A 26,537-nucleotide genomic window follows, 5' to 3' on the forward strand; every position below is an offset into this window, starting at 1 on the left:
TGCACTGATGATTTCAACTGTGAACAATCGCTCCATTGGTCGCGAAAAACCCAAGCTTTTCTAGACTCTCAATGACCAAGAATGGTTAATAATTGGGTGTTTTATCCTGAATCAATAATCCCGCATTAGAAAGAATCGTTAAAAAGAATTCATCTGTTATATCTGTTCATAGTTACAAGAGCATAACAAATTCCATTAACATGATAGAAATAATATAGTTCAACGTTGGGTTTTTCGCAGCGAAACACGGCAGTTCAATATTCATCATTGTTGTTACTACCATTATTTCTGTTTTCCTTCCTGCGACGATAACCGAGAAATACAAATGGGCATGAATTACGTAAGATATCGTGATGCGTATATCGCGTTATCGTCCACGCACGCGCGGTCTTGCCCGATAATAAAAACAGCACATTCCGGTATTTTAGACGCGAGCGTTGAACGTATGCTCGCGGATAGTTTTACTAGGAAGTTTTACAAGAAAAGAAAGAAAGAAAGAAACGTGCACGATCACTAGGAGAACGCGATGAGAGAAATAAGAACTGGCTGTATAACGTTATCGGGATTTTCCATCACGCTTCTCGAAAAAGCACCGTAAATAAAGTCGCGCTTTTTATCGCAACCCTTGCGTGCGCATTTTGGCGAGCTCGATGGAGATACGCGTGTGAATGCGACTCCTTCGCAAAACGCGAAATTCTTCAGAGCCCGGATCACAGAAAAACTTAAGCAGCAAGAAAATTTATCAATCGATTATTTTTCAATCGTAAGGAGAATTGACTGTGATTGGCCAATTTGCTTACTGCTTGAGTACTGCATATTTTCTACGTATTTCCGGCCTTATGCAGTGTGTGTGTGTGTGTATGCGCGCGCGCAATGATCACCAATACGAAAGGGGCAAATTGTCCGTGGGAGCCTTTAATCCAATACGGAATAATGGAAAGTAAATGCGACGCCATTTATGAAATTGAATTTGAACTGTACGGAAGAGAAATTCAGTTGGATTAAATCAATTTCTGGTAAAATATGAAAGAATCAGAAATTCAAAAATTGAAGTTACCAGAACTCTGCTCAAATTAACAAGATTTCTAGTTAACTTGAACAGAATTTTAATAACATTGATCGGAATTTTCTGAATCAGATTTTTCTCCAATATCCACTTTTCAACATAATCTTCATTCAAGCTGAAATCTAAAGCAAATATTTTCGAGTAGAATAATATTGTGCCTTTTGGATTATAGATCAAGAATATACAATATCATTCGAGATTAAAATTGGTCACAGGTCACCTGATCGTGGTAAATTTATTGTATTGCTTTTCAAGCATTTCTGCTTTTCGGTTTGAATTGCTCGATAAGGTTTTATTATGTTTTAAAGTTGTATACGTTGTTTTCCAGGAACCAACGTGCATTAATGTCGTTGAAATATAACTGCGAAGATTATTCTCGGCGCAATAAAACAGCAATGCTTATGCTGCATTGCACCGGTATTAAGGTTAAATTTTTCACATAAATCGCACGCGCTAAAAGCCTCAAATACCGCAGTGATATCATTGGATCCACATGAGGTATATGTAAAATGTAATTAAGGTCTATCGATTAACAGCACATGTGTTTTTAATAATACCTCGACATAGAGATAGACTTTTTCTATTATCCCGCAAAGAAATTCATAAGAAACATTCTAATTTTCGATTAAACTAGAACTACCCTTTGATGAAGAAGCGAAATGTTGTAACTGAGTCAGGCTAGATTTAAACATTGCAGTTTAAATTAATTTGAACAAACTCGGTAAAGATACACACTTGAGTGCGTGTCTCAAACATAAACGTAGACATTTCGATATTTGCACAATAACAAATACTCCTCAACACTTGCGTGCACGCGTCCGTCCGAGTTTCGAATTTTCCGCGCGTTTGAAAATCAAAACGTCTAAAACGGTGACGGTCTAAAAGTTCGAAAATCGCAGCTGTACGAAACATTGAATGTCACGCGATACGCGTGTCGCGTTTCGCGAAACCAGAGCGAAGCATGCGAAAACTAACCAGGACTCACCTCGTAGAAGTAAAACGAGTCAATCTCCTCCGTCGTGTTGGTGTCCAGCAGCGTGACATTGATGTAATCTGGCAAGAGGTAGAGTTCGTCGGTGAAGTTCCTCGTGCCAGCGTCGTGCTCTAGGTCGACGAGGACCGTATGGTTGCGATTGTCGCCTGTCCGGTCCACATCGATCCCGAACATGTTCGTTCCGATCGACATCCGCGGTCGCGACTAGCCGCTCCCCGTGATTTTTGCTCCCCGTGGAAGACTCATGATTCCCGACGACGACTACCGGTTAAGTGTCCGTCGATTCATTTCCGCAAGCACACGACTCCTTTGCCACGAGGAGTGGCCTCCGATTCTTCTTATAACGGTGACTTGACTCGGATCTTTTCTCTTTTTTTAACGTTTTATCCTACAACGAGGCAATGACAGCCACGTGTATAAACATCCCCAGTTTCTTCATCAATGATAAAACCTGTTTTTCGTTCGTTCGCGACTCGCTTGGTTGACTCACTAGGAATACTCGAACAACTCAGTTCGAACATGTTTTTCTCTGAGACAAGGAGAAACATGCATATAGAACTGCACGGGTTTTCACTTGTGCACAGTTACGTTCACTGCTGTCAAATTATTCTGTTTAGACGTGATAGACACACATGAAATTTCATTTGACATCATGATGTTTGCTGAACTTACACTTCAAAGTAAAATAGTTTTTCTTTTTTATACAAACTCTGAATTACAAGTAATAATAATTACTTGTAAAATAATTTTATAAATAATATTATAATAAGTAAGATAAAATAATAAATATAATGAATTACAAATTATAATAATCGAATAATTATTTTTAGATGCAACATAAATTAATCTTCAACTTCTCCCAAATATTTTCGTTATTTTTGAAGTATGCACAATACAACCAATATATCATTCAAAGATTCTCTTAGCAAAACAGACTAAGCAAATTAGAAGCGCTGCGACTGTTGCGATAAATCACAGCGCAATCCAAAATCGTAATGTACGCTATAAGTAAACGCTCGCGATAACGTGATGTATGAAAGTTAACGCAAACTCGGCACCGCACTACAGTAATGCGTTAGGAGTCGTTCTGTCTGAGTAGCAGGATCTTAATTATTCAGATCGTACAAAAACACAGCGACGTACTAAACGGCGAAGACAAATTTCTCATTGCACCGATAGTATCGCCAAGCTTCCGCGAAGTTAGCGCAGCCAAGAAAAATAGACGAACGAATCGATATCGAGGACTCGAGTCGTCCCGTTATGTTCGTCGAGAGTTTCTTCGCGCCGCGACGCTTTTCGCCCTCTCAGGAGTAGCCGCCAACGAAGGAAGAATTATGACTCCGGTTTTCACTTTTCGTTCCGACTCGCCAGCTACCACTTGAAATAGAGGAGTCTCGGTGTCGCTCATTCACGCGCGCGAAATTATCCGCGGGTCTCGTTCGCGCGCGAACAAACATTGGCTTGTTTCGGTGCCCGGCACTTCTCGCGGAAGATCTTGGCATGCCCGACGATACATATTTCGATCGTGTCGGGATGAATTACCGAGTATATTACTAGCACAACACACTGGCTGACAAGTAGACAAACAGCCATTGTGCAGTGACGGGAAGCTAAGCGGAGTCTTACGCCGCCAAGTATCGCTCTGACAGATGGAACATAAATCCTCCTCACCATCTCCTATAATTTTATCATCTGCGCGTCGTGAGTGAGCTAATGAAACTCTACTCGGCAGAGTAGTTGCTCGTGTGTAGATCGCTTCGTTTCACGCGACGAAAGAGTGAATTTTCCTGTCGTTTTCCGGCGAAAAGCTGTTGGCACGCCACGACAAATTCCCAAGAAATTAGTCGAGCGGCGTTAACGAACGTGTTACGTTGTTTGCGTAAGACAGTGATGAAAGAAAGTCGATAAAATCTATCTCGTGGAGATCTGTGTGTGGCGGCTCTGTGTGAATAGTTCCGCTCGACTCGACGCGACAAATACTGAACTTTCCCAGCGTTTTCCCAGAGCGCGAAGCTCCCGAGAGGAGCTTCTGTGAAATCAATCGAACAAACATCGAAATTACGGGCAAACGTAAATGAATACTCTGATGTGTGGGCTGAAAGAGAGAAGTAGATGTACCATAATGTGTACCATAATGTCAAGGATTGTAGACTACACCTGCTCAAGTCGATATGTCGCCCGCGGAGTGTCGTTTGATTAAGTGGTTTAGTTGTCCGACAGGCTGTTCCGTTTCGACTACGAGAAAACTGTCAGACAGTGGCGCGTAGTTGGCCGCCTAATTAATCACGAACCACTCCCTCCCTTTCCTATTCCCCACGCGACGTCACTATTTTATATTCTGCGAGTAAATTTCCCGAAGAAGATTCGTTTATTTCCGTTTACCGTTTGTTTCGATTATTCGCTCGTATCAAACTTCGGTGCCCCGAAACAGCGATACGTCCCGAAATATTTCCGACGCGAATTAATACGTGTGCTCGCATTGTTTCGAAAATAGTTGAAAGTGGAATCACGAAACGCCCGACATCGTTCAAATATGCCGGCGTAGGTTGTATTTCGCGGGGGATTTTTTCAACGAGCGTTTTCGCATCGAATAGTTCGGAGTATCGAATATATTGCTTTTTATCGATGGCTTTTTATCGAACACGTGCATTACTAACAAGCTGTTACTCCCGAGTTTTGAGACAAAAATTGCGAAATTATTATTATTTAATAAAAAGTGTGCAACCCGATATGCAACCGACTATAAATTTCATGCGGCATTTATCTAAATGAAATGTAATTTCAAGGTCATTTTACATAGTTTACAAATCATCTTATGCCTTGCGATAATTTATTGTACTTGCGTTATATAGTGCGCATCGATATACAGTGGCCATCACACGCCAGACTCAACGTTCTGCGAAGTTCTAATATCGAGGGTTTTCCCGAATGAAGAAGGAGTCATTTGCCCCTGACGTGGCTTACTACTCTAATTAATCTTCTCGGGGGCTGAAAATAATTTTCCGACCGGCCTCTCCCCATCGAGTTCCTTTCCTTCCTTTCTCTCTCTCCTTCTTTCCATCACATCGTTCTCTGACGGGAGGATCGCGCGACTCAGTATGCGCGCCCCACGGAAATAGAAGTTATTATTATTCCTTGGCACGAATGTTCGCCGCTAATATGACTTTTATGTGCCTTAATAATTTGTGAGAACGCGTGGTACGATTGGAAGTGGTACCTCGAAACGGAAAAAGAGAGAAAGACTGAGAGAGAAGCTTTTGTCGATTCTCAAGTGAATTGAAACGGAAAACGCGTGTCGAAATGGAATTCTTGAATCGATGGTACATTCTACCACCGGAAACCCACCCGAAGAATAGATCTGCACGCGCGTACGGTGGAAATAGCTGCCGAAATCGTGCAACGGTACCAAACGCTTACCGCTGCAGCTAAATGCGGCTCGTGTCGAACTCATTGTTACGCTGCTCTCGTAATACACGTGTAATGTTCGTGTGATAACAGTAAGTCTGCTGCTAGATGGAAGCTTAACGCGGTCAGTTCTAGAATGTATGACGACTCTTCGAAATATCCCGCGCATCCGAGTCAGAGAGATCGCGAATGGTGAGAACACGATCTCTGAGATCAGTTTTCTCCGAACGAATCGCTATGTTTTCGTTGCTAGATGAATAAACGCGGGGTATTTGCGACGAAGTCGGAAAACTCGTCGTCACAGCTGCTTCGCTTCCTACACTTCACGCACCAAAGTGACGCATGATCATCCGGCGACAGATTAATTTTAATCGTGACGTTCAACGAGACGTTAAACTAATTACATTTTGTCGAACATAATTTCTCGACTGGCCACGTTGTAGTTAACGTCAAGTAGTAACATAGATAAAATAATATTGATATGACACACCGACTTTCGGCCCGTGATATCACGGAGGCGATATCACGAAAACGCAAAGTGACAAACTAAATTTCGTCGCTGATTTTATGAGATGTTCGCGGGCGTAAAATTAATCATTTTGAAGTTTCTTTGTCGACGGATTTCCATCATCACGCTTTATGCGCTGATTTTTCTGATTTTTTGATAAGCTAATTAACAGTTAACCCTTTCCAGCTTTCTCAGAAAAGATGTTTCACATTAAGATGGTTAAATTCATATGAAAAACGTAAATATTGATATATTAAAAATATGTTTGAATTAGGTTTGAATTAGGTTTATTTCTGATCACACTAATTACAAATGGAATATAAAAAATCTAAATTTAAGATAATAGATTTTAGACAATAACTACGAGGAACTTCTGAACACATTTTCGATTACAGGTCAAAATCTACTATTTTGTACATATTATTGATGATCATGTCGATATATTTATGTAGTTATATAACTTTTATAGGTAACAGTCTTTTATTTACCAATAAAATGCGATTCTCTCTTCTTTAAATTCGCTGAATGAGACAGAGAAATGTCTGAGGAAACGTTGCTAGTATGCTAGCTAAAAATTGGATTTTTTTTTTAATTTCGATAATTATATTTTGTCGAATATATTAAATTTAATATATATTATATATTAAATTTAAAAGTATGCTAATTTTTTACATTTTTAATCTTCTTTTAAATAAGTCAAAGCAGACATCGAAAGGACTATTTGTCTTAAAATTATGATTTTTTTTCATAAATAGGTACGAAAGAATTAAATTGAATGTCTGTCTTAATTTAATTTGAAGGAAAAATCAAGACAAACATGATTTCATTGTTATTTAGGTTACCAAGAGCTTGGAAAATGCGACTCTATATCGAACATTCCCTCAGCCATTGACCAACGATATTCTTAATCTTCATGATGGATTCTCTGAAAAATTTTCAATGGACTTTTCTACCTTCTACGTGGAAAACCTACGCGCGAGTAATTACATTCCGTACTCCAATCAACGTGTCCGATTGTACCGCATCATGTCGTTACGTTAAACTTCGTTCGCTGTTTCTCCTAAAAAGTTACGAACTCGTTGTTGAAAAAAGAAAAAAATCGCACAAGACACAACCGAATACGAAATAGTCGAGAAAATTCGTCGCAACAAATTCACCTAAATCGACGTCAGTGCGCGAGAGCTTTTACGGTAAACTAACTACGTTAAACTGTCCTTCGACATCTTAGGTCCAACGTAGTCGAGAAAAATTACGAACTCGGCGACACAGGATTAATTTAATGGCAGCGATACTTGTATGTCAGGATACAAGTCGATTGACATATCCTGACAACACACACGGGCTTAGTGTCCGCCAACGACTCGACAGCTCGACTCGCGCATTCGAGGTTTCATACAGCCAGTCAGATCGATCCGCGTGCAACAGGATTATCCGTTCATGCCGCGGGATTACCGGCACTCTCTCCGCAGCTCCCCGCCGCAATATTTTATCACGCGCGGCTCTGTTTTGAAAGAGAGAAAGTACGCGGAGAAAGGAACGAGGGAAATATTTCTTTTGCGTAGGAGTGACTTATTTTTCAACAAGATTGTCCGCTCGCGGTGGTATTTCTGTGGGGAAAAAGAGTGAAAATCCTGTGACGACGCGCCGTTGTGTACACCGCGAATGCCTGAACGCGTCTGACACTGACAGCGAATTTTCAGGAGTAGTCGTAACATCTCTCTCGCAGAAACCGCGGCCAATATTTTCCGCGGGGTTCATTGAAACGATCGCTTTATCCCAGTTGGAGTCTCACCGGCATGCCTCTGTGTGTTCGACGATATATTTCTATTTGTTTATTTGTATACAGCAGTGCGATTCAGTTTCGCGAAATAACAGAAACGTTATAATCAAATACTATATTGTAAAACATATAGATTTAAAAAACGTAAAGATACTTTTCTTTTTTTGTGTGATTTTACGTGTACCTGGATAAGATTATTCGAGGAGAAATTATAAGAGAAATCACTGGCGAAAGATGAGATAATACGTGTTCTTTTTTTATTTCACAAAGAAACGACGAATATCAGGTGATAAAAGTGAACTACGTCCTTCTCTAATACTCCGTCCGCATACTAGTTATAGCAACAACAGCCTTCATCATATTACGGCTTTTAGTTAGAGAGTCTATTAACGAGAAGTGCAAATTTCGGTCAAGCTTCTTTGAGATATCGGATATCGGAATGTAGCTTGGCTTGTTGGGCATATGTTAGCTTCTTCTATTTGCAAGTGTGCAAGTAAGCAAAGAGTGTTGCGAGGTGTTACGAGAGCTGCTGATTCTAAAAAGATAATACCGCCGATGGATGGCTTCTCTTTGATCTCCCGCGAGTAACTTATGATACACTGCACCTACGCGTTCAAAGAAAAACATGCTATCGATGCTGGGGACTAATTGCGTAACGCAGTCGTTAGTCGGAGCGATTTAGGTGAGATTATTATTACATCACGCGAGGAGACTCTCTCAAAGCGAGGTGCAACAGCGTTTTTTAAGCTTTCGCCCTTCTCTTACCTTTTAATTTTTCCTTTTAATTTCACGCGTATGTCGCGCTTCAATTTCCGCGTTCTCAGCAAGTACCCGAAATATACAAATTCGAAAAAAACGTAATCGTTTCCGCGGTCGAGGGAAAGCAAATAAGCATTTCTATGAACAAGCATAAAAAGTACAGGGAAATAAAAAGAAAGCACTTACGTATTCGCGTTTTTATTCTATTGTCGAGAGAGTGTGATTGTACGTGAAATTACTATGTAGATACAAACACGGATATAAAGGAGAAAAACCCATGTATATATGTATATGCACTTGTTCTGTTCGGGAAAATAAGCGAAGACAACTTGGATATCGCGCAGACTTTAAAATCAAATTGTTTGCCACGGATTATTCGTCTTTTGTTTTGAATCTGAATTTACGATTGGTCTCCAAATTTATCATCGACATTTAAAAAAGAAAGAGCCCGACGATAAATTCAGTTTAAGAACAGAGAAGGGACAAAACTTGACTTGATCACGTACGATAAAGTAACTCTCAAAAATTCACCAATCTCTAGAACTTTATTCTCTAAAATTTTTTTAGCTAAAAACGACACAAAAAGCATCTCAAATATTGATAATTTATCGTTTCATGTAAATCCGGAAAAAAAATAAAGCAAACTCAAGTTGAAATGTTGACTCTATTTTTCATCTCAATGTTCAATTTGACGTTTATTTTGATACTCTGAAGTCTACAACAACCTCTTTTCTTTGATTCTATCTGACCCACTTATTTCGTCGAGAGCTCCTCTCTAGAGTCTACAAATATTTTCTTAATGTACACATACTCTGATCCCTCAGAATTTACAGATGTTAGTAAGTTCAGTTCAAGTTCAAGTCCAAAGTAGAGCAAAAATTTTGACTCCAGAAACTCCCATGAAAAATAACATTAACTAATGAAGTAAGAATTGAAAATCCCACGCAATTAATCTCTCAATCTCATCGTGACTTGAAGTACGCTGATAAGAGAATACTATCATCGATGCGAACGTATCATTTGATCACTCAGATTACATGTTTATCATATGAATACAATTATGAAACGACGCGATCGCGCAATTTTTCAAATCCAACTGCGGCTAACGAGTTCACAACTTAGATGAGTCTCTCCCGAGCGGGACGTCGCGACAATTAAACCTAACGCTCAGAATCCTCAAGGGGCAAAGCCCCGCGACAACGGCATTAGTGTTACAACGCCGTCGCTGAAGGATTAATGTGCTTATTTTACATGTTACACCCGGGAAATCGTGTTAGCGGCGAAAGGCGCTAGCGCCGTTCGCCCGTGGAGGATCACCGGAAGATGGTGCAACAACCCTTACGTGAAGCGGCGGTGCAGAGGAACGATCTCTCACGGGCATTAACAGCCTTCCGATTATCGCATTCCGCAACAGGTTACACGCTACTACCCTCCAAGTAGCAGGTCTATCTAAAAGCGAGAGACGTCTACGGGATCATCGGCGCAATGCGTGCGTCTCCTTCGTCGCGGCTTCACGGGCGAATTCACCACGTCTGTGGGCCGGAGCGACGCGACTGAGCGACGTCTACCCACGAATATCACCGCGAGAACACTGTCCGTCGACACGGGGCGCGAAACGTGAAGCGACCGGCCGGCCGATCGACTCCGCTCTCTCGACGAGCGACATCGCGATCATCAACGTCGGCGATGTCCGACGGATATCTCCTGAAAATCGACAATTCCGTCCTTTCCTGTGACGTTTCCGGCCTGCCGCCGAGGCTACTTGATGACGCGTCTCATGCTTTATTTCGCGTTTCGTTCGTCCCTTCGCCCTCGAACTCTCATTGATGCCGTCGACGGACGCTACGTGACACGGGGGGTGCGAAAGCGGTGCAACGGGAATAACGTCAGGGGAGCGAAGATAACGCAAGGTGGGTGAGGTTTTCTCAACGGTAGTGGATGCGAGCGAAAGCACACGCACTCGCTCGTACGACGCGCGGGACGCGACTGAAGGCACGTCGGAGCCGTGCTACGGGAAGAAAACGCCGGCGCGACGCGGCGCGGCGCAGCGCTCGCACGCGCCTACGCTCGCGCACGTGTCAAAGGACTCGCGAATTTTATTCCCTTTCGATAAACGAGCTCAGGTCACGGAAGTCATACGATCGCGGGGCGAGTTACGTACTTAACAAGTCTCGCGCTCGTTAAGCTAACGAGAGGGAGAGAACGGAAGCGCGACGATGCACGTTGCCGCTCGTTTCGCGTCGCGAGAAAGTACGAACTCTAATGCCGGTATAACAATGCCGCACAGCTGCTCTGGTATTTCGAAGGCAATTCCGCCGGTGGAGTTCGCATTGGCCCGATATTAGGTCAGATTGCTCCGACTGTAAGCGCAATAACGAGCTGCTGCACGTTTTCCTTAATATTGCGGAATAGCTAATAAATTGACGTTTGCGGCACGAGTGGGTACACACAATCGGTGCACGCTTGTGTGCAGCATGCATAGTATTTCACGTATGACATGTACTAAACGCTTTTCTCTCGCGACCAATGTATGGAAATTAAAATTGTACACTGAGAAAAAATATTTGTGTGATATAAAGTTTATTTCTGTGAAACTTATTTCTGTGAATGAACTTTATATCTCACAAATAAATTTTTTAGCACTTTTCTTTCAGTGTACATATGTTTCATACTTGTCTTTTTGCTTTTTTATTATAATTATGTGTATATAACATGTGTTTAAAAGTACTTACATAAAAGAAAGCGAAAAGTTCTACCTTCGTCTCACGTCTAATGTGACTTGTAGCTTTTTGTTTAAAGTAATTCTCGATCAACATTAAACAGTGAAGTTGAATTTAATAAAATTAAAATGGATAGAAGAAGAGTGGAATGAGTGAAAATCTTTAGAGATTAAAACTTCTGTGACTGACCTTTGCATTATAAATATAAGCAATCGTTTTACATCAAACATGCTCGTAAAGATTGCGGAATAAAAGTTTGCCGAATACTTTCGACAGAAATACCGTCAGGAATATTTAACAAACATCGCGAACACATTGTAATTGTACCGCTATATTTCCCGAATAAATATACTTGTTGCGCCAACAAGTGGTCGTATTTTATTGAGCTTGTTGTAATCTCGCTCAATTCCGATTGGTTCGCTCTAATCCCAGTCATTTGCGATCGATCGCAATCCGTTTTAATCATTTAATTCCCTTTGATATCGCGAAATCTTGCTCAATGTTAATTAACTTCCGCGCACCGTCGGAGACTATTCTTGCGATTTATTCAAGCCTGGAAGCAACCAACTGTTCAAATACATGTATACGCAGGTAAAATGTCATTTTCGTAAAATAGAATAGCACTTCGAGAGACACTTTATCGCGAACGCGCGCGATACGTTTAATTAATAAATTACTTTGCTGTACAACGATTTAACATTTGCGATTAATTATCGCAGAGCAAGTGATTTATGATCTTACGTCGAGATATTTGAACAGTATTTCGGGAACAGTATTTCGATCACAATTAACTTTACATTGTCGCACTTATTTAACAGTTATTGTCGGAAATGGCTGTATGCCGCGCTTTAATTCCAGGCCGAGACGCGAAGCAAAGGAGTTCACGTCGACTTCTCACGCGACGATCGCATCACTGAATTTTGCACAAAGCTTTCTCGACATAGCCTACCATCGATTGAGCATCGACCGGTTCCGCTTTAGAAGCATTCCTTCCCTCGACGAAATGCTCGCTCCAACTTTCGCGGAACTATACGGCGATCTATGTTACGATCTTCGTTAAGTGGTCAAACGCAATGCGGTTAAAACGGTATTTTGCCGTCGCTCGCGATACAAAGTGATTTATTTCTGCGCGCACGTACAGGCTGCTTTGAGACGGTTGATATAACGGATTGGTAATACTTGAGCGGCCCTTTTCCCGCTAGTTTCCCTCGCCGGCGCAGATCCACGGGAGAACTAACGACTCAGTATTGATCATTTCGCGGAGAGACCCGCTTATACACAGGTTTCTAAATTGCACTTGTTACCTCGCTACGAGAAATAAATAGACTGCCAACGAGAAGCACGAGAAATAAATGGAATTCTAGACATGCCGGCGACGTGATCCTACCGCGGATTTCTGAGCGCATTTCAACGGTGCATCGTGCAGCCCGCATTTCATTGCGCGCGCGTAGAGATTGCGTCGTTAAAATTTTGTAATGCGCACATTCGATGTAATAGAATGCTGCCACGCATATCGACTGTTTGTCAGGACGGAAGTGCATACATCCTCCTTCCTACCCGCATTTCAGCGCGTAGCACCGATGAACTTGATTGTAATGTACTTGACATGCGCTCAGAATTTCGAAAAGGATCCTTTTCGTCACGGTCGTTAGCAATTGACAGCGCGAGCGTGCTTCATTTCAATTTGACGGTTCTATTCTCTACTTCGTGCGATTCAATCGCGTTGAATACTCGCTCATCGGAGAGCGCATATTAAATAGTCATAGACTTCGCGTTCACGGGTCCTTTCGTCGCAATATTTCTTTACAAATCATTCGCCTCTTTATTATCGGGTGCCTTCAGAAACAGCTCATTAAAATCTTCTTTGGACACAGTTCGCTTATTATTTTAGATGAAGTAATCTGTCACTTAGTTTTTTATGGTTTCTTATGTGTGCGTGCTTATTTATCTTTATCTTTTTTATATTTATACCGTATGTGTTGTTATGCAAACATTTGAGAAGACTTGAGTGCAAAGTGCCGATAAACAGCGCTGTCTGAATTTGCAAGTATGAATTTTTGCGAAAGATCTACAGTTCGTACATTGGTAGGTGCTGGTACATATAGTGCAACATAAAACGGCAATTTTCTCAAGCCGTGAAACTTTTTTTTTATTTTCGATATTACAACACTACTTTACATAATTTCACTGTATTTTGTATAGCATTTTACATAAAATTATCCAAGAATGAAATAATTTATTTAAATGCTATTATAGATTAGCGATATTAACGATACGTGTATAACCATCAATTCAGTTTGAACGTCTATCATATGTGGATAAAATATATTTTTCTTAATAAATCAAAAAGCAAGCATATAATATGATTAAATGAACTGCTCAACTCAACGAGGAAAGAATGTTTATATATGAATTATAAAACAATCGTTGACAAAATTTTGGGGGAGAGATCACTGTTTTAACGACATTATTGAGATAAAATATATGGAATTTCTTTATAGTAAAAATTATTCTGCTCGTACTTGCAGTAAAAATTATTCTAGATCAGGAAAAGTTATTATTGAGCATCTCGTTATTATTGTCTCGCGCATGCGGGAGACTCACCTTACTATATTCTTTTTGCCATGATCACTATAGTGTTGGAGAATTTTTGTATACCAGGGAAGTACTCCTTTCCATTTTCATCCACTAAATCGGTGTAATCTCTTGACAGTAGTAGCTCGAATCCCGCACGCTCCGCCGATTTTTTAGAGAACGGCGAGGTAAATGCAGTAGATGTCATCCGAATATTGTACTCGCGTCCAATTTTATCTCTAAATCGACATTTAAATCATGACACGATTAGTCGTACGTAGAACTCCTCAGAAAGAAACGAGGAAATCGGTCTTCCCGTTTTATAAGCAACAATCTAATTTGATTTAATGTAGTTTTCGTACTTTTTACCTTTTGATCGAGTCGAACTGTATGATGATTTTGGACTATCGAGACTCTGTTGTAGGAAAGTTGTAGGAAAATTGTAGGAAAGTTTTCATGCAAAATCTTAGCCGGAATACGCGTGTCTTACCTAGTTTTTAGAAGGTCTGTGCCCAGTCCGTATCCTCGAAAAGCGGGCGCTACGCTAAGTCCAACGGCGAACATGTATTTTTCTACTCCGTAACGTTCGTACAATTGAAGTTGCTTAGTTAGATCCGACATGACCTTGTACGTAATGCCGAACTTTGATTGGAACTGGAAAACGTATGTATTGACGTAATAAATTGTCATTGCACAAATTGCCACTGATACATCAAATTGTCAATTATCATCAAACAAATTATCGTCGATTACTTTGCACTACAGTCATGTGCAGTTGCACACTGAGACGTGTGAACCGTAACGTAGACACAACGGAAAATTGAAATAATTTCGATAAAAAACAATCAACGGGACTCACGTGTAATTTCTTTTCTGCGTTCTCCTTAAACTCAATGGATAGCACGTTCATACCGGCTATTATAGGTTTCCCTCCTTTGGGATTATCAACGAAAGCGGCTATAGCCATGCGTTGTTCCATTAGACCACGCCATAATGTCCTACATTCTTCTACGAATATAGGCGTATTTATAGCGTCTGAAATGAAACGAATAATATAAATGCGTCGTGCAATTAACGCTACTGCAAAATAAATTTCTGAAGCTTTTAAGCAAAGAGCTGACGCATTCGAAATAAATATTTTATGATACAAACTAGATAAATTCGATTAGAGCATAAAATATACGACTGTCGACATTTTTATCACTTTTTACTCTAAATTCACAGATAAATCAAATATTTTCGGGACAATATTCTTGCTTCAGAGAAAGCCCTGTACGCCACAAGATCAATAATGTTACGGTAAATATTATTTACGATGTATAAACAAACCTAGAACTAATAGAGATGGTTAAGGATATATCTGAGCTATATAAAAATAGTACCAATTCGATAAAACTTTGAGTAATTTTTCCTTAATTATTTATAATATATTGAAAAAAATTTCAAGTCGATTCACTAAATCGTTGAAGAGTAATTATTATGTTAATTTTACACGTGTTCTTATGGCAAAAGCAACTTTCCTGAATATAATGAGTAAAAATGTATAGAAAAAATAGTACTAAAAATTTAAGTATTTTTATACATATAGATCCTGAATTATCGGAACTATTTGCAGAATTTGATTAGTTTTCACAACACGGTTTCAGAGAAATTAATTTTTATTTGTGACAATTTTGTGATTGTCATAAGGAGTTAGTAACTGGACTGTGGAAATGCAGCAACTTTGCAATCAGCTGGTATGTCAAACGAATAACCTATAAATCAGTATAATAAAGTTACGTCGTAAATTCTTGTTTTGTCTGCATTGTTTCATACAGAGGACAAGAATACAAATTAAATAATTTCGATGAACAATAGGATAAGTGTAAAATTTGAGGCTTTTATTGTTTAATCTAACCTGCCTGCATAGTGCATTACTGCCAACGTACAAGCCATAAACTACATGGTACACTGTTGCTAGGTTTAACTTTTTTCATTAAATATTTATAATAACAACAAATAATATTGATAGTTATTGTTAAGATCATGCATACCTGTTTTAACTTATCCTAATTATTTTTTCTCTGTTGCACTGATGGATATTGATGTTAAATAAATTTAACAAAATTTAATGTTCTAAAGTTGAATTCAGGGCATTTTCCCTGCCAAAAATTTTATTATAAAAAGTTGAAAAAAAAGCAAATAAAAGTAATAAACTGTTGAGAAAGTAAAAAATAACTTTTTAAATAAGAAATATATTATGTTAGCCACTATTTATATTACTTATCACTAGGTTTACAACAGGTTTGAAACATTTAAATTTTTCGTTTTTCAAGCACTTTTGTCACCGATTGTATCTCAGATACAATATACATCCTTAAGTGTAGCTCAAACTCGAAGTTGTGCGAAATCATCATTATGTAATGTATCAAGAGGCCTAAGTTTAATTTCGCGTTTACTATGTTTGCTATCAACTTTAGTATGTAATTATATATTTACTTTTTTCTCTAATTCCTCGGTGTTTACTATGTATGCTATCAACTTTAATATATAATTATTATATAATTATTTCTTTTTTCTCTAATTTCTCAACCTTCTATCTAATAACTACAGCTAACAATACTATACATACAATACAATTACGAGCATTTTAAATAAATAAATAATACATACAATATTATTACGAGCATTTTAAATAAATAAATAAATAAATGTTAAGCGTATGTAAAACGTATTATTCAACACATCATTCAAAATACCGAAACAAAATCTTCCAGAAGTAACTTAGTTTAGACATAAATGACGGCAGGAAATTAATACACAGCTTTCTCATTAACTAAGCGGTCAAAAGTCAAATGCTTTGTTTTTCTAACGAATCATCAAAGTCACTATGTCAGATTACATAAGTTTCTCATCAAACCTAAGATTAATTTAACGCTGTAAATTTTAAGAAACAAAGAGAAACAAGAAAATTGTTGCGCACCAAATCACTTTTTTTTTTTTAAATATCAATGTTTGCGAACGTATATCTGTCAAATTCTTAGCATTTAAAAATCGTTTTAATTAACTTCTTTTCCGTGCGATTCATAATATTCAATAATAAAATCCAATAGTCGAAAATAACAAATTTTCCGTTTGCGCCTCACTTATATTCATCATTAAATATATTAATTTTAATTCAAACGCGAGTTATCTGCATCTTCAGTTCGTGTCGCAATCAATATGTATGTGTGTGTGTGTGTGTCACATAAATATCGTTAAATAAATGAGAACGAAAGTGTGCAAATCTTATTCATGAAGATATAATTATCTTAAGAGTTATTTTTTCATTACACTATTTTCTCGCATTAACTCTTCTAATAGCATTACGTAATTGTCGATAAGTTAATCGATGTTATTCGCGTTACCAGTGACCAGAGAACGAGTAGAAGAGACTTACTGAAACACGCGCATGTCGGTTCATCCGCTAGAAAATGTGTGCACATATGGTCAACTGCTTCTTCGCTTCTATCCTCAGGGATCTCCTGGATCGTGAACTTGATCGGTCGTCCGTCTTTGCCCGTTTTCTCGATCACGTCCCAAATTCTCGGCGGACCCGGTGACCTGACGACTGTCGACATCTTCGCCACTTGTTTCAGTGCCTCCGTTATTTTTAAAAGATTTCGTCCGCTCATTTTTCTTGTATAGTACTGTATCTATCTCACAGTGTACTAAATACTACGCGACAAATGACGATTCTCGATGAACAGCACGGAAGGAATAAGTTCGTTGTCGACTGCTCCGTGATCGTCGATCAAGTGGACTGAAGTACGCATCTACTATTATCATCGCTACGTTACTCGCGATTGAGCGATAACCAACTTGCGTTGTCGTAACAAAATTATCATCTTTCTTAGTTATCTTATTTGTGCATATACAAATTTTTTCTTGCGTGAACTAATGATAACTTTCTTATCTAACTAGAACATTTAAGTTATAAATAACTGTTTGTTAATGATTCACTATAGAACGCAACTATGTTACATTTGAAAAACAGAAATAGGAACGAAGAGTTTTAACACGAATAAAACGAAAAAAATAACTTTTAATAACAATATGAAGAAAAGAAAGGCAATTTTATATGTTATATATTACTTATTTTATCGTAAAAAAATGTTATTCTCTTTTTTATGCAGATATATAATTTTTTATGCAGATAACTCGCGTTTGAATTAAAATTAATATATTTAATAATGAATATAAGTGAGGCGCAAACAGAAAACTTGTTATTTTCGACTGTTGGATTTTATTATTGAATATTACGAATCGCGCGGAAAAGAAATTAATTAAAACGATTTTTAAATGCTGAGAATTTGACAGATATACGTTCGCAAACATTGATATTTAAAAAAAAAAGTGATTTTGTGCGCAACAATTTTCTTGTTTCTCTTTGTTTCTTAAAATTTACTCTATTGAAAAATTTCTGTTGAGATAATAATAGAATTCCCAATTCAATTCTCAGTTGAATTCTCAATTGAATTCTCAAATACCGTTTCCGCAAAAATTCGCATGTAAGATCTCAATTGAGATATTTGTATCTGATGGAAATAATTTATTGAAAATATAATAAACTTTTGCTGAAATGCTTTTAAAAAGCATTCACAATTTTGACCCAATTTCATTAAAATTTCATTATAATTTCACTAATATTTCAATAATATTTCATTAAAAATGTAGAAAAATTCAGTGAAAAATCATTATTAATTAAAATAGATTGAGAAAAATATAATGAAGTATTATTTTGTCTAAATAATAAAAAAAAAACTATAATTTTATATTTTGTGTGGTTTCATTTATTTGTAAGATTTGCGTGAATTCGATCCCATGTCACACGGTCACCCATCTTTAGATGACTATGTGCTATTCAATGCCTAAACCTCAATGATCGTACATAATTTTTTTCGTGCGAAAATGTCGAGTTTTGAGCCGAATAAGCGTCATTTGCGGGAACTTTTAATTTACTTCTTTAATTTGAAGAACTCTGCAGCTGAGGTGCATCGATTGCTTGTAGAAGCATATGGTGAGGCTGCTTTAAGTGAGAGAAATTGTCGTGAGTGGTTTCAAAAGTTTAAGAACGGCGAGTTTGACGTCGAAGACAAAGAACGTAGCGGAAGGCCGAAAGTGTACGAAGACGCGGAATTGGAAGCATTATTGGAGGAAGATTCGTGCCAAACGCAAGAAGAACTTGCACTTACATTAGGAGTGACTCAACAAGCAATTTCACGTCGTTTAAAATCATTGGGAATGATTCAAAAGCAAGGAAATTGGGTTCCATATGAACTGAAGCCGAGAAACGTTGAACGCCGATTTTGCACATGTGAAATGCTGCTTGCAAGGCATAAACGAAAGGGTTTTTTGCATCGTATATTCACTGGTGATGAAAAATGGATCCACTACGATAATCCAAAGAAGAGGAAATCATGGGGACCACGTGGCCATGCTTCAACATCGACAGCCAAGCCGAATATTCATGGAAAAAAACTCATGTTGTGTATTTGGTGGGATCAGCTTGGTGTCGTGTATTATGAGTTGCTCAAACTGAACGAAATCATTACTGGGGCTCTCTACCGAACACAATTGATGAGATTGAGCCGAGCACTCAAGGAAAAACGCGCCCACTATTACTTCAGACAAAATTATTCTCCTGCATGATAATGTTCGTCGACATGTTGCGGCGCTGGTCAAAACCTACTTGGAAATACTCAATTGGAAAATTTTACCCCACCCGCCGTATTCACCAGACATTGCTCCCTCTGACTATCACTTGTTTCGATCGATGACGCACGGCCTATCTGAGCATTACTTCACATCATATGAAGATATCAAAAATTGGATTGATTCGTAGCTCAAAAGATGAAGCGTTCTTCCGACGCGGTATCCATATGCTGGCAGAAAGATGGGAAAAAGTAGTGGCTAGCGATGGACAATACTTTGAATAAAACATAAGATACCGTTCTTTCACAATAAATGCCCAATTTTTGATAAAAAACGGTGGAGACTTATTTGTACTCCCAATATTATTTTCTATTATTATTCTATTATTATTTTCAACTTATAAATTGTACAGTCTGATCAATAAATCCCAAAATAGCCTTTATATGTTTTGAAAAATATTTTTTTCTATTTAAATTGAAGGACGAACTGAAAGTTTAAGCTCATTCATTTCCTTTAAAGGAGTCAACTAGAACGTTCACGAAATGTCGCAAACAAATCCACGAAGTACGCGATATCTAAAATCTAACCAGGAAACCCAGTCTAGATTAAGTATTTTATCAAAGTCTACGATCTAATGTGAATCAATATCCTTAAAAAAATAAACATTGATTAAAATCAGATGTTTACAAAATGATAAGCTTTATCTGTTCCTTATCACAACGCACACATGGCATCTTTCGATACCTTGACAATATTTGCGATTCTAATATGTTTACTGCAGTATATGCATAATTTATAGGCATACATATATTAGTGTTTCTAATCTCTTTCGCATTTTCTTAAACAGATTTTATTATTTCTGAGCCGCTCTTAAAATATATTCGCGAATAATTCTTTTTTATTTTAATTTCTATTTTTTATTTTTATTTCTGCGCATTATATATTAGCATTATTATAATAAAAAAAAGTAAATATAATATACAAATAATATACAACGCGTAAATGAAATATATTATCACAATTAATTGCAAACTGCAACATTTTCATGAATGATTCGTATCTCTCTCTGTCTCTCTCATTCTTTACACTTTGTGATGCATTATATAAAATGTACTTTACACAATAAATACTCGCTGCAATGCAACTCGTAATGTAGATAAGATAATACTCCAATTAAGTTTTTCAACATGAAAAAACTGCATATATTTGGACTTTTAAACTTTTGCTTATTCATGTTAATGTTGATAAAATATACTGGATATATGACAGACACACACACAATGAAAATATTTATCTAATCTATTTGTTTAAAAGTATCTAACATTTATGTTGATTTGAAAAATATGTTATAAATAAAATGAAAAGGAGAATAAATTTTTTGTTTAAATAAGTAATATATAACATAAAATTGCCTTTCTTTTGTATAAAAAGGCTACTTTGTTGTTTTGAAGATAATGGAAATATTAGAAACTGAAATTGGACCTCTATATAAGTTATATACTGATAAGACCGAGCGAATAATGAGGCACGAACGCCGCAGCTTAAGTAGCAGTAAAGAAGCTCGGGTAGCTAGTAAACAACAATAAATTGAGCATAATAATTTGTTCAAAGAAGCGGAAGGTTTATTTCATGAATCAAGAATAACAGAATAGTAAAAATCAGCTGTAGGTTTACAGTTTTCTATACCTAAAACTTTAAACGCGTTTTTCTTGAAATGACTTTTTCTCAAACTGGTGTGCAAGATAATTCAAAAACTATTTGACCAATCGAGTTGCCCTTTTACATACATTTAGTTTATTATATTTACTAGTCGATGAACCTATAAAATCCATAAAATTATTTATTTAAACAATATTTTTGCATACATAACCAAAGATGTTTATTCAAGCGACATGTAAAACTTTGAAGTAAATATTTTTTCCTCTTTTAGTTTATTAGATTATTCATTTTAAAAACATTTATTTTACATTTATTTTACATTTATTTTTAAAGAGCTACTTTTCTGTCAATTAAAAATTGTTTTTCAACTTATTTAGGTTCATCGACAAATTATGTCCATAAAGAGTAAAAATTTTTTCTCGATTTTTGTTTCAGACGAATACAACAGGAGCTAGAATGCACGCCGTTTTACGTCGACTCTGCCGCGACGCTGAATATTTTTCTTGCTACATACAATTTATAAACATTTTTTCTAAATAAAAAATATGTTTTTAATACTTTAAAATCTCCTCCTTTAAAAAAGAAAGTTATTTTGTTTAATTCGTGTTAACTCTTCGTTCCAATTTCTGTTATTTATGATGCATTATATACAATGTACTTTAGGCACATGAATACTCGTTGCAATGTAACTCATATATATGTAGATAATACTCCAATTAAGTCCTTCGTTATGAAATATCTGCATATATCTGAACTTTTAAACTTTTACATTTTGCCTGTTCATGCTGGCAAAATGAGTAATCCAATAAACTAAAAGAGGAAAAAATATTCCCTTCGAAGTTTTAAATGTCGCTTGAATAAACATCTTCAGTTAATCATTTTTAACAAGTTTTAAGAGCAAATTAAAAAAATTAGTTGACCGTTAAAAAGTATTTATATTACGTCTGTTATATCTAGGTGAGTTACAACGAAAAATTACTTATACAAATGCAAAACTTAAGAAAATTATCCATGTGAATACTTTTTTGATCTTTTTTAACGCAGAACCGATGCACAAAAAAAGTATGTCGCGGAAATACTTTGGAAAATATGAAATAAAATAATACATGTCATATACAATATTTTCATCAGAGTAATTTTTATTATGTACATAGTTTTCTCTCGTACATATAGTATATATCTTCGTACAGAATAATTATATATACTATTTTTATGTTGTAAAGTGTTGATTGAAGTCATAATTATCCGTATTTAAGCTAAATTCTTTAAACTGTCCTTCTAGTTTGGCAGCTTTTTTTTCTGAAAATCACTATATTTTCTAAATAATCTGAGCGTGTATTTTACGTTAAATAATTAATTACAAAATTTCTCCTCTCGTTCTTTTCATACCTGTTCTCACTTTCATCTTCTTCTGTTTCTTAAATTGAAGTTTATTGAGTTTATTCAGTTTTTGATTGCCTTCAATCTCGAAAAGAGGATCTGTTTTCTTCTTTTTCTCGGCATTCTTGGTCTCCATTAACTTCTTCTTCAATTTTTTTTGTACTTTAAATTCCTAAACAGAAACATACATATTGATCGGATATTGCATAAAACAGGAACGCATGGCGTTCCTGATTATAAAATCACTGATTTCTTACAGTTTCTTTCTGCATCTCGATTTCCATAGCTGCCGTGACAGGTCCCGAACTATCAATCAACAGAGGATTTGCAACAGTAAGATTACTCGTAGATTCTGTCGCGAGATCGTCGAGCATCATTCTTTCCTCCGTGGCAAAACTTTCGATGTCAAACTCTTTAGCTACTTCACTGACAATCTCCGCGGATATATGGTATACCGGTTGTTCAGGTGGTACCGTATAATATCTAAAATTATGCGTAGTTAAAAATGAGAGGAAATGAAATTGCTCTTTGGAAAAGTATCTGAAATATCGCAACGAACCTAATTTTTCCGGAATTCCAATCATCCAGAATACTGCGCGCTGCAGCTAATGTATCAGGTATTCCGCCTTTCCTAAACTTTCCCATTCTTGCCGCCTTCATCGCGAAGAACTCATCTGGCGTCGAGAAGTCTTGCATATCGTACAATTCCATTATTTGGTTTCGCGAAACTCTCTTTAGAATAGCGGTCGCTGGCGTAAAAGGATCTTTCAATGCTTGAATTTTCACAGCATTTTTAAGGGCCACAGATGTTTCATCGGAGTTTACATCGGAACTAGCGAACACTATACCGGGGGAGTCTAGCAGTTTTATTTTAGAGTCTAATTGAACTGCCTGCATAGTTTTTGTTATTCCTACAAGTAAAAACATAACAAAATATAGATAGACATAGTTAATTTGGAGCCATTCGTGCAAATGATCACAATAGACAAGTAGATACACATTTAAAATATATTGTCAATATCAAGCTTCTGGACTTGATAAATGTTGAGAAAACTTGATAAAATTGAGAAATGTTGATGTTACTGTGGGAAAAAAGTGTTACCTGGTGTATTTCCCACATTGCATGCCTTGCTCCGTTTTAGGGAATTAATAACACTAGATTTGCCCACATTCGGGAGTCCGACAACTCCTACTCTGATACTTGTCTTTATGTTGCCACTGTTCCTGCAGTAATTTCCAAGGATAGACAAGAGTAATTCCGCACCAAAACAGGTGTTGCTTTGTATCATGGATTCCGTTTTTCTACCCAACTTTCTTCTGCCCAATCGATTTGTTTGACTTTGTGTGGAAGATTTAAATGCCACAGTTGGCAAACTACTTCTCAGATATTTCAACCACTGATCTAGATTTTCTCTAGGAACCAAATCTGCTTTATTCAAGACCAATACTAATCTTTTATTTCCCTTTGCGGATCTAACTGCTTCTTCCACCTGTATAAAAGGAAAAATTTATTAACAAATTTATTAGTCACTTTGATGCATTCATATCTCTGATGAATTTTTTTTTATCTACCTGTTTGCAACGTGTTCCTAATGGGTCACGAGCATCCACAACCTCAATAACAACATCAGCTGCATCCAAAACCTTTTTAAATTCTTTATAATAGGCTTTTAGAGAATTTTCTCCTTTAACTACAGCTTCCTTAATTTTATCTTCAACAGTATCGGCTTCCATAGGTTTGTGTGCCAATTGCTTATTCTCAGCCTGATTAACCAATCCTTGAAGACCACTCTTTGCAAGTTCCTCGCGTTTTCTCTCACGAGCAGCCTCTTTCTGCTTCTTCTTTTCTTCTTCTTTAGCCTTCTTCATAGCTTCAACCTCCTTTAAAATGTCTTCCTTGAAAGGACATTGATTTGGTATCTCCATTACCTTGTTTTTCTCTTAATTAAAATGAAATGGCACATATCAACGGTTTGTTAATGCAAATATACACGCTTAAAAATTCAAAGCATCGACTTACTTTTGGGATGCTTCTTGGCTTCTTTCTTTATTTTACGGTTGTGTTCACGGACTTTCTTTTCGATTTTGTATCTCTTTCGGGCCGACATACGTTTACTTGGCTTTTCTGTACATAATAATAGTATTAAATGCAAAATGATTTTATTCAATTATACATAACCTTAATTACACATAACCTTAATTTCGCGCACATGCGGTATAATTTTTTCATAAAATACACGATATTTTAATACTTACTCAAACAAAATTTTGCCATTTTCGATGCTTGCTAATTAAAGCACTCACTTAATCAATATTTTTATACTAATGTCTTTGAAATAATCAGATATCAATAAATATACACGTGTGCACAATTGTGCACATCTATCAGAATGTAAGTTTTTTTTTTTCTCTCTCTCTCTCTCTCTGTCTCTTCATAGCTTCAGATCTTTCCCAGCCTCTTTTCCTTTCACCATTTTCAGAGAATGTAATGGCTTTGCACACAGAACGCGGTAATGGCTTCTGCACACAAGACGCGATAATGTTTGCCGCGCGGCAAAAGTCCGCGCGACAGCCAATCAATATGTTGTTTTTCCGTAAGAGCTAGAAGGTTATTACGGAAAGCAGCATATTGATTGGCTGTCGCGCGAACTTCCGCCGCGCGGCAAGTATTGCCGCGTCATGTGTGCAGAAGCCATAACGCTTGCTACGCGGCGGAAGTTGGTGCGACAGCCAATCAATATACAATATTCCGTAATAACCTTTTAGCTCTTACGGAAAAACAGCATATTGATTGGCTACCGCGTTATTCCCTAAGCAGGAACCATAAGAGTGGAATCCCATGGCACGTATTTTCGCGTAAAGCCCGTATCAGATATTTGTATGTACTTGACCGGAAAAAAAACTCCAGTTGGAAAACTATTCTTTTAAATCGTTTGTATTTCGTATGAAGAGTTTTGAGGTGCAATTGAAAAGATTTGTAAGTCATTCTATTATTTGTAATTAATTATTCTTTTTTGGACCATGTATTTAGCCGGAAATAATGACCGAAGGTAAATTAAACAAAGGTTCTGTATGATATTGTTTGTATTTCGTATGAAGACTTATGAAGTATCATTAAAAAGGTTTGTGAGTCATCCAGATAATTTTAATTAACTATTAAAAAATCATGTATTTGACCGTAATATCGATCTCAAGCGCTGCTGTGGAAGTACCGTCAGGCATGATCGGTGTACTATCTAGTATTTCAATACTCATGGTTCATTTTCGGGTAATTATATAATAATAATAAAGCCTTTTTCGAATTTTGATATTTTTTGCAGCTTTTTTGGTAAAAATATTTATTTTGACTTCAACATTGATAATCAATTGGGGGAGTCTGAAAAATATGCAAGTTATATATTGTTTTAACTTTTTTTTTATTTTTTTTCACTTGTCCAACGTTGCTGCTTTCCCACAATTTAAACAAGTTACTGATCTTTTAATCACATTATGTAACTGCAATATCGAATATAATCCTTTTTTCTCTTAAACTTCAATTCCATGGAAATATACTTTGTTCAAATATTTCTACGTCCATGGTCACACATTTAATGTGTTGCTAATTTTTCTCAAAATCATCAATTATATACAATTAGATACGGAAATATGTAAATATGATGTGCTAAAATATTCTGGTCAAAAATAGGAAGCCTTATTGAAGTTTTATGTAGCGTCAGAGAGAAACTTGAAAATATTCCTGTAAAGATTTCAGAGGGCGCATTTTCCGACGCGCCTGACGAATGTAGTTTAAGCGCATTTTCTCAAAGGGCGTCGGAAAGATACATTCTCTAAAATAAAAATATATATTTTAAAGAGTTTAAATTTACATGCCTAAAAACCTATATTTCTAATTTTATATCTAAAATCTGTTGTAAACTTAACAAGAGATATAAGACAAATTATATATGTGCTCATATATATATATATATATATATATATATATATATATATATATATATATATATATATATATATATATA

At 36.8% G+C, this 26,537-nt stretch overlaps 3 protein-coding genes and 1 long non-coding RNA gene across 15 annotated transcripts in view; 1 reads left to right on the plus strand and 3 right to left on the minus strand.

Annotated features, from left to right (window-relative positions):
* Positions 1–11,391, minus strand: part of LOC116844818 (cardioacceleratory peptide receptor-like) — a 74,696-nt gene extending 63,305 nt beyond the window's left edge. The window contains exons 1-2 of one of the 11 annotated variants that reach the window (XM_032816878.1): positions 9,855–11,391; positions 2,052–2,589 (exon numbers count right to left, since the gene is read on the minus strand). In XM_032816878.1, the coding sequence (XP_032672769.1) occupies positions 2,052–2,252 (201 nt within the window). In that variant the 5' untranslated portion in view covers positions 2,253–2,589; positions 9,855–11,391. Of the gene's footprint in view, positions 1–2,051 lie in introns of all 11 variants that reach the window. The other 10 variants (XM_032816876.1, XM_032816875.1, XM_032816872.1 and 7 more) reach the window with 10 other exon arrangements.
* Positions 1–21,949, plus strand: part of LOC116844822 — a 92,211-nt gene extending 70,262 nt beyond the window's left edge. The window contains exon 3 of the long non-coding RNA XR_004378142.1: positions 21,574–21,949. This is a non-coding gene — a long non-coding RNA (uncharacterized LOC116844822). The remainder of the gene's footprint in view (positions 1–21,573) is intronic.
* LOC116844821 lies at positions 13,356–17,606 on the minus strand. Its single transcript, XM_032816881.1, has 4 exons — positions 17,225–17,606; positions 14,666–14,841; positions 14,297–14,460; positions 13,356–14,045 (listed from the first exon to the last, which is right to left on the minus strand). Exons 1-4 carry the CDS (start codon positions 17,457–17,459, stop codon positions 13,841–13,843), a joined length of 780 nt encoding a protein of 259 aa, XP_032672772.1. The 5' UTR covers positions 17,460–17,606; the 3' UTR covers positions 13,356–13,840.
* Positions 21,950–22,252: 303 nt separating the features above from the next.
* Positions 22,253–25,002, minus strand: LOC116844817 (guanine nucleotide-binding protein-like 3 homolog). 2 transcript variants are annotated; one of them, XM_032816866.1, is made up of 8 exons: positions 24,775–25,002; positions 24,539–24,643; positions 24,091–24,458; positions 23,621–24,008; positions 23,078–23,429; positions 22,776–23,001; positions 22,528–22,690; positions 22,253–22,437 (listed from the first exon to the last, which is right to left on the minus strand). In XM_032816866.1, exons 1-8 carry the CDS (start codon positions 24,791–24,793, stop codon positions 22,349–22,351), a joined length of 1,710 nt encoding a protein of 569 aa, XP_032672757.1. In that variant the 5' UTR covers positions 24,794–25,002; the 3' UTR covers positions 22,253–22,348. The 2 variants fall into 2 exon arrangements, with proteins under 2 accessions (XP_032672757.1, XP_032672758.1); XM_032816867.1 differs by having other exon boundaries at positions 22,254–22,447.
* Between the last annotated feature and the right edge of the window lie 1,535 nt (positions 25,003–26,537).

This window comes from Odontomachus brunneus, unplaced genomic scaffold (genome assembly GCF_010583005.1).
Source record: "Odontomachus brunneus isolate Ranch 3 - 2012 unplaced genomic scaffold, Obru_v1 Obru_scaffold_047, whole genome shotgun sequence".
Classification (NCBI taxonomy): Eukaryota; Metazoa; Arthropoda; class Insecta; order Hymenoptera; family Formicidae; genus Odontomachus; species Odontomachus brunneus.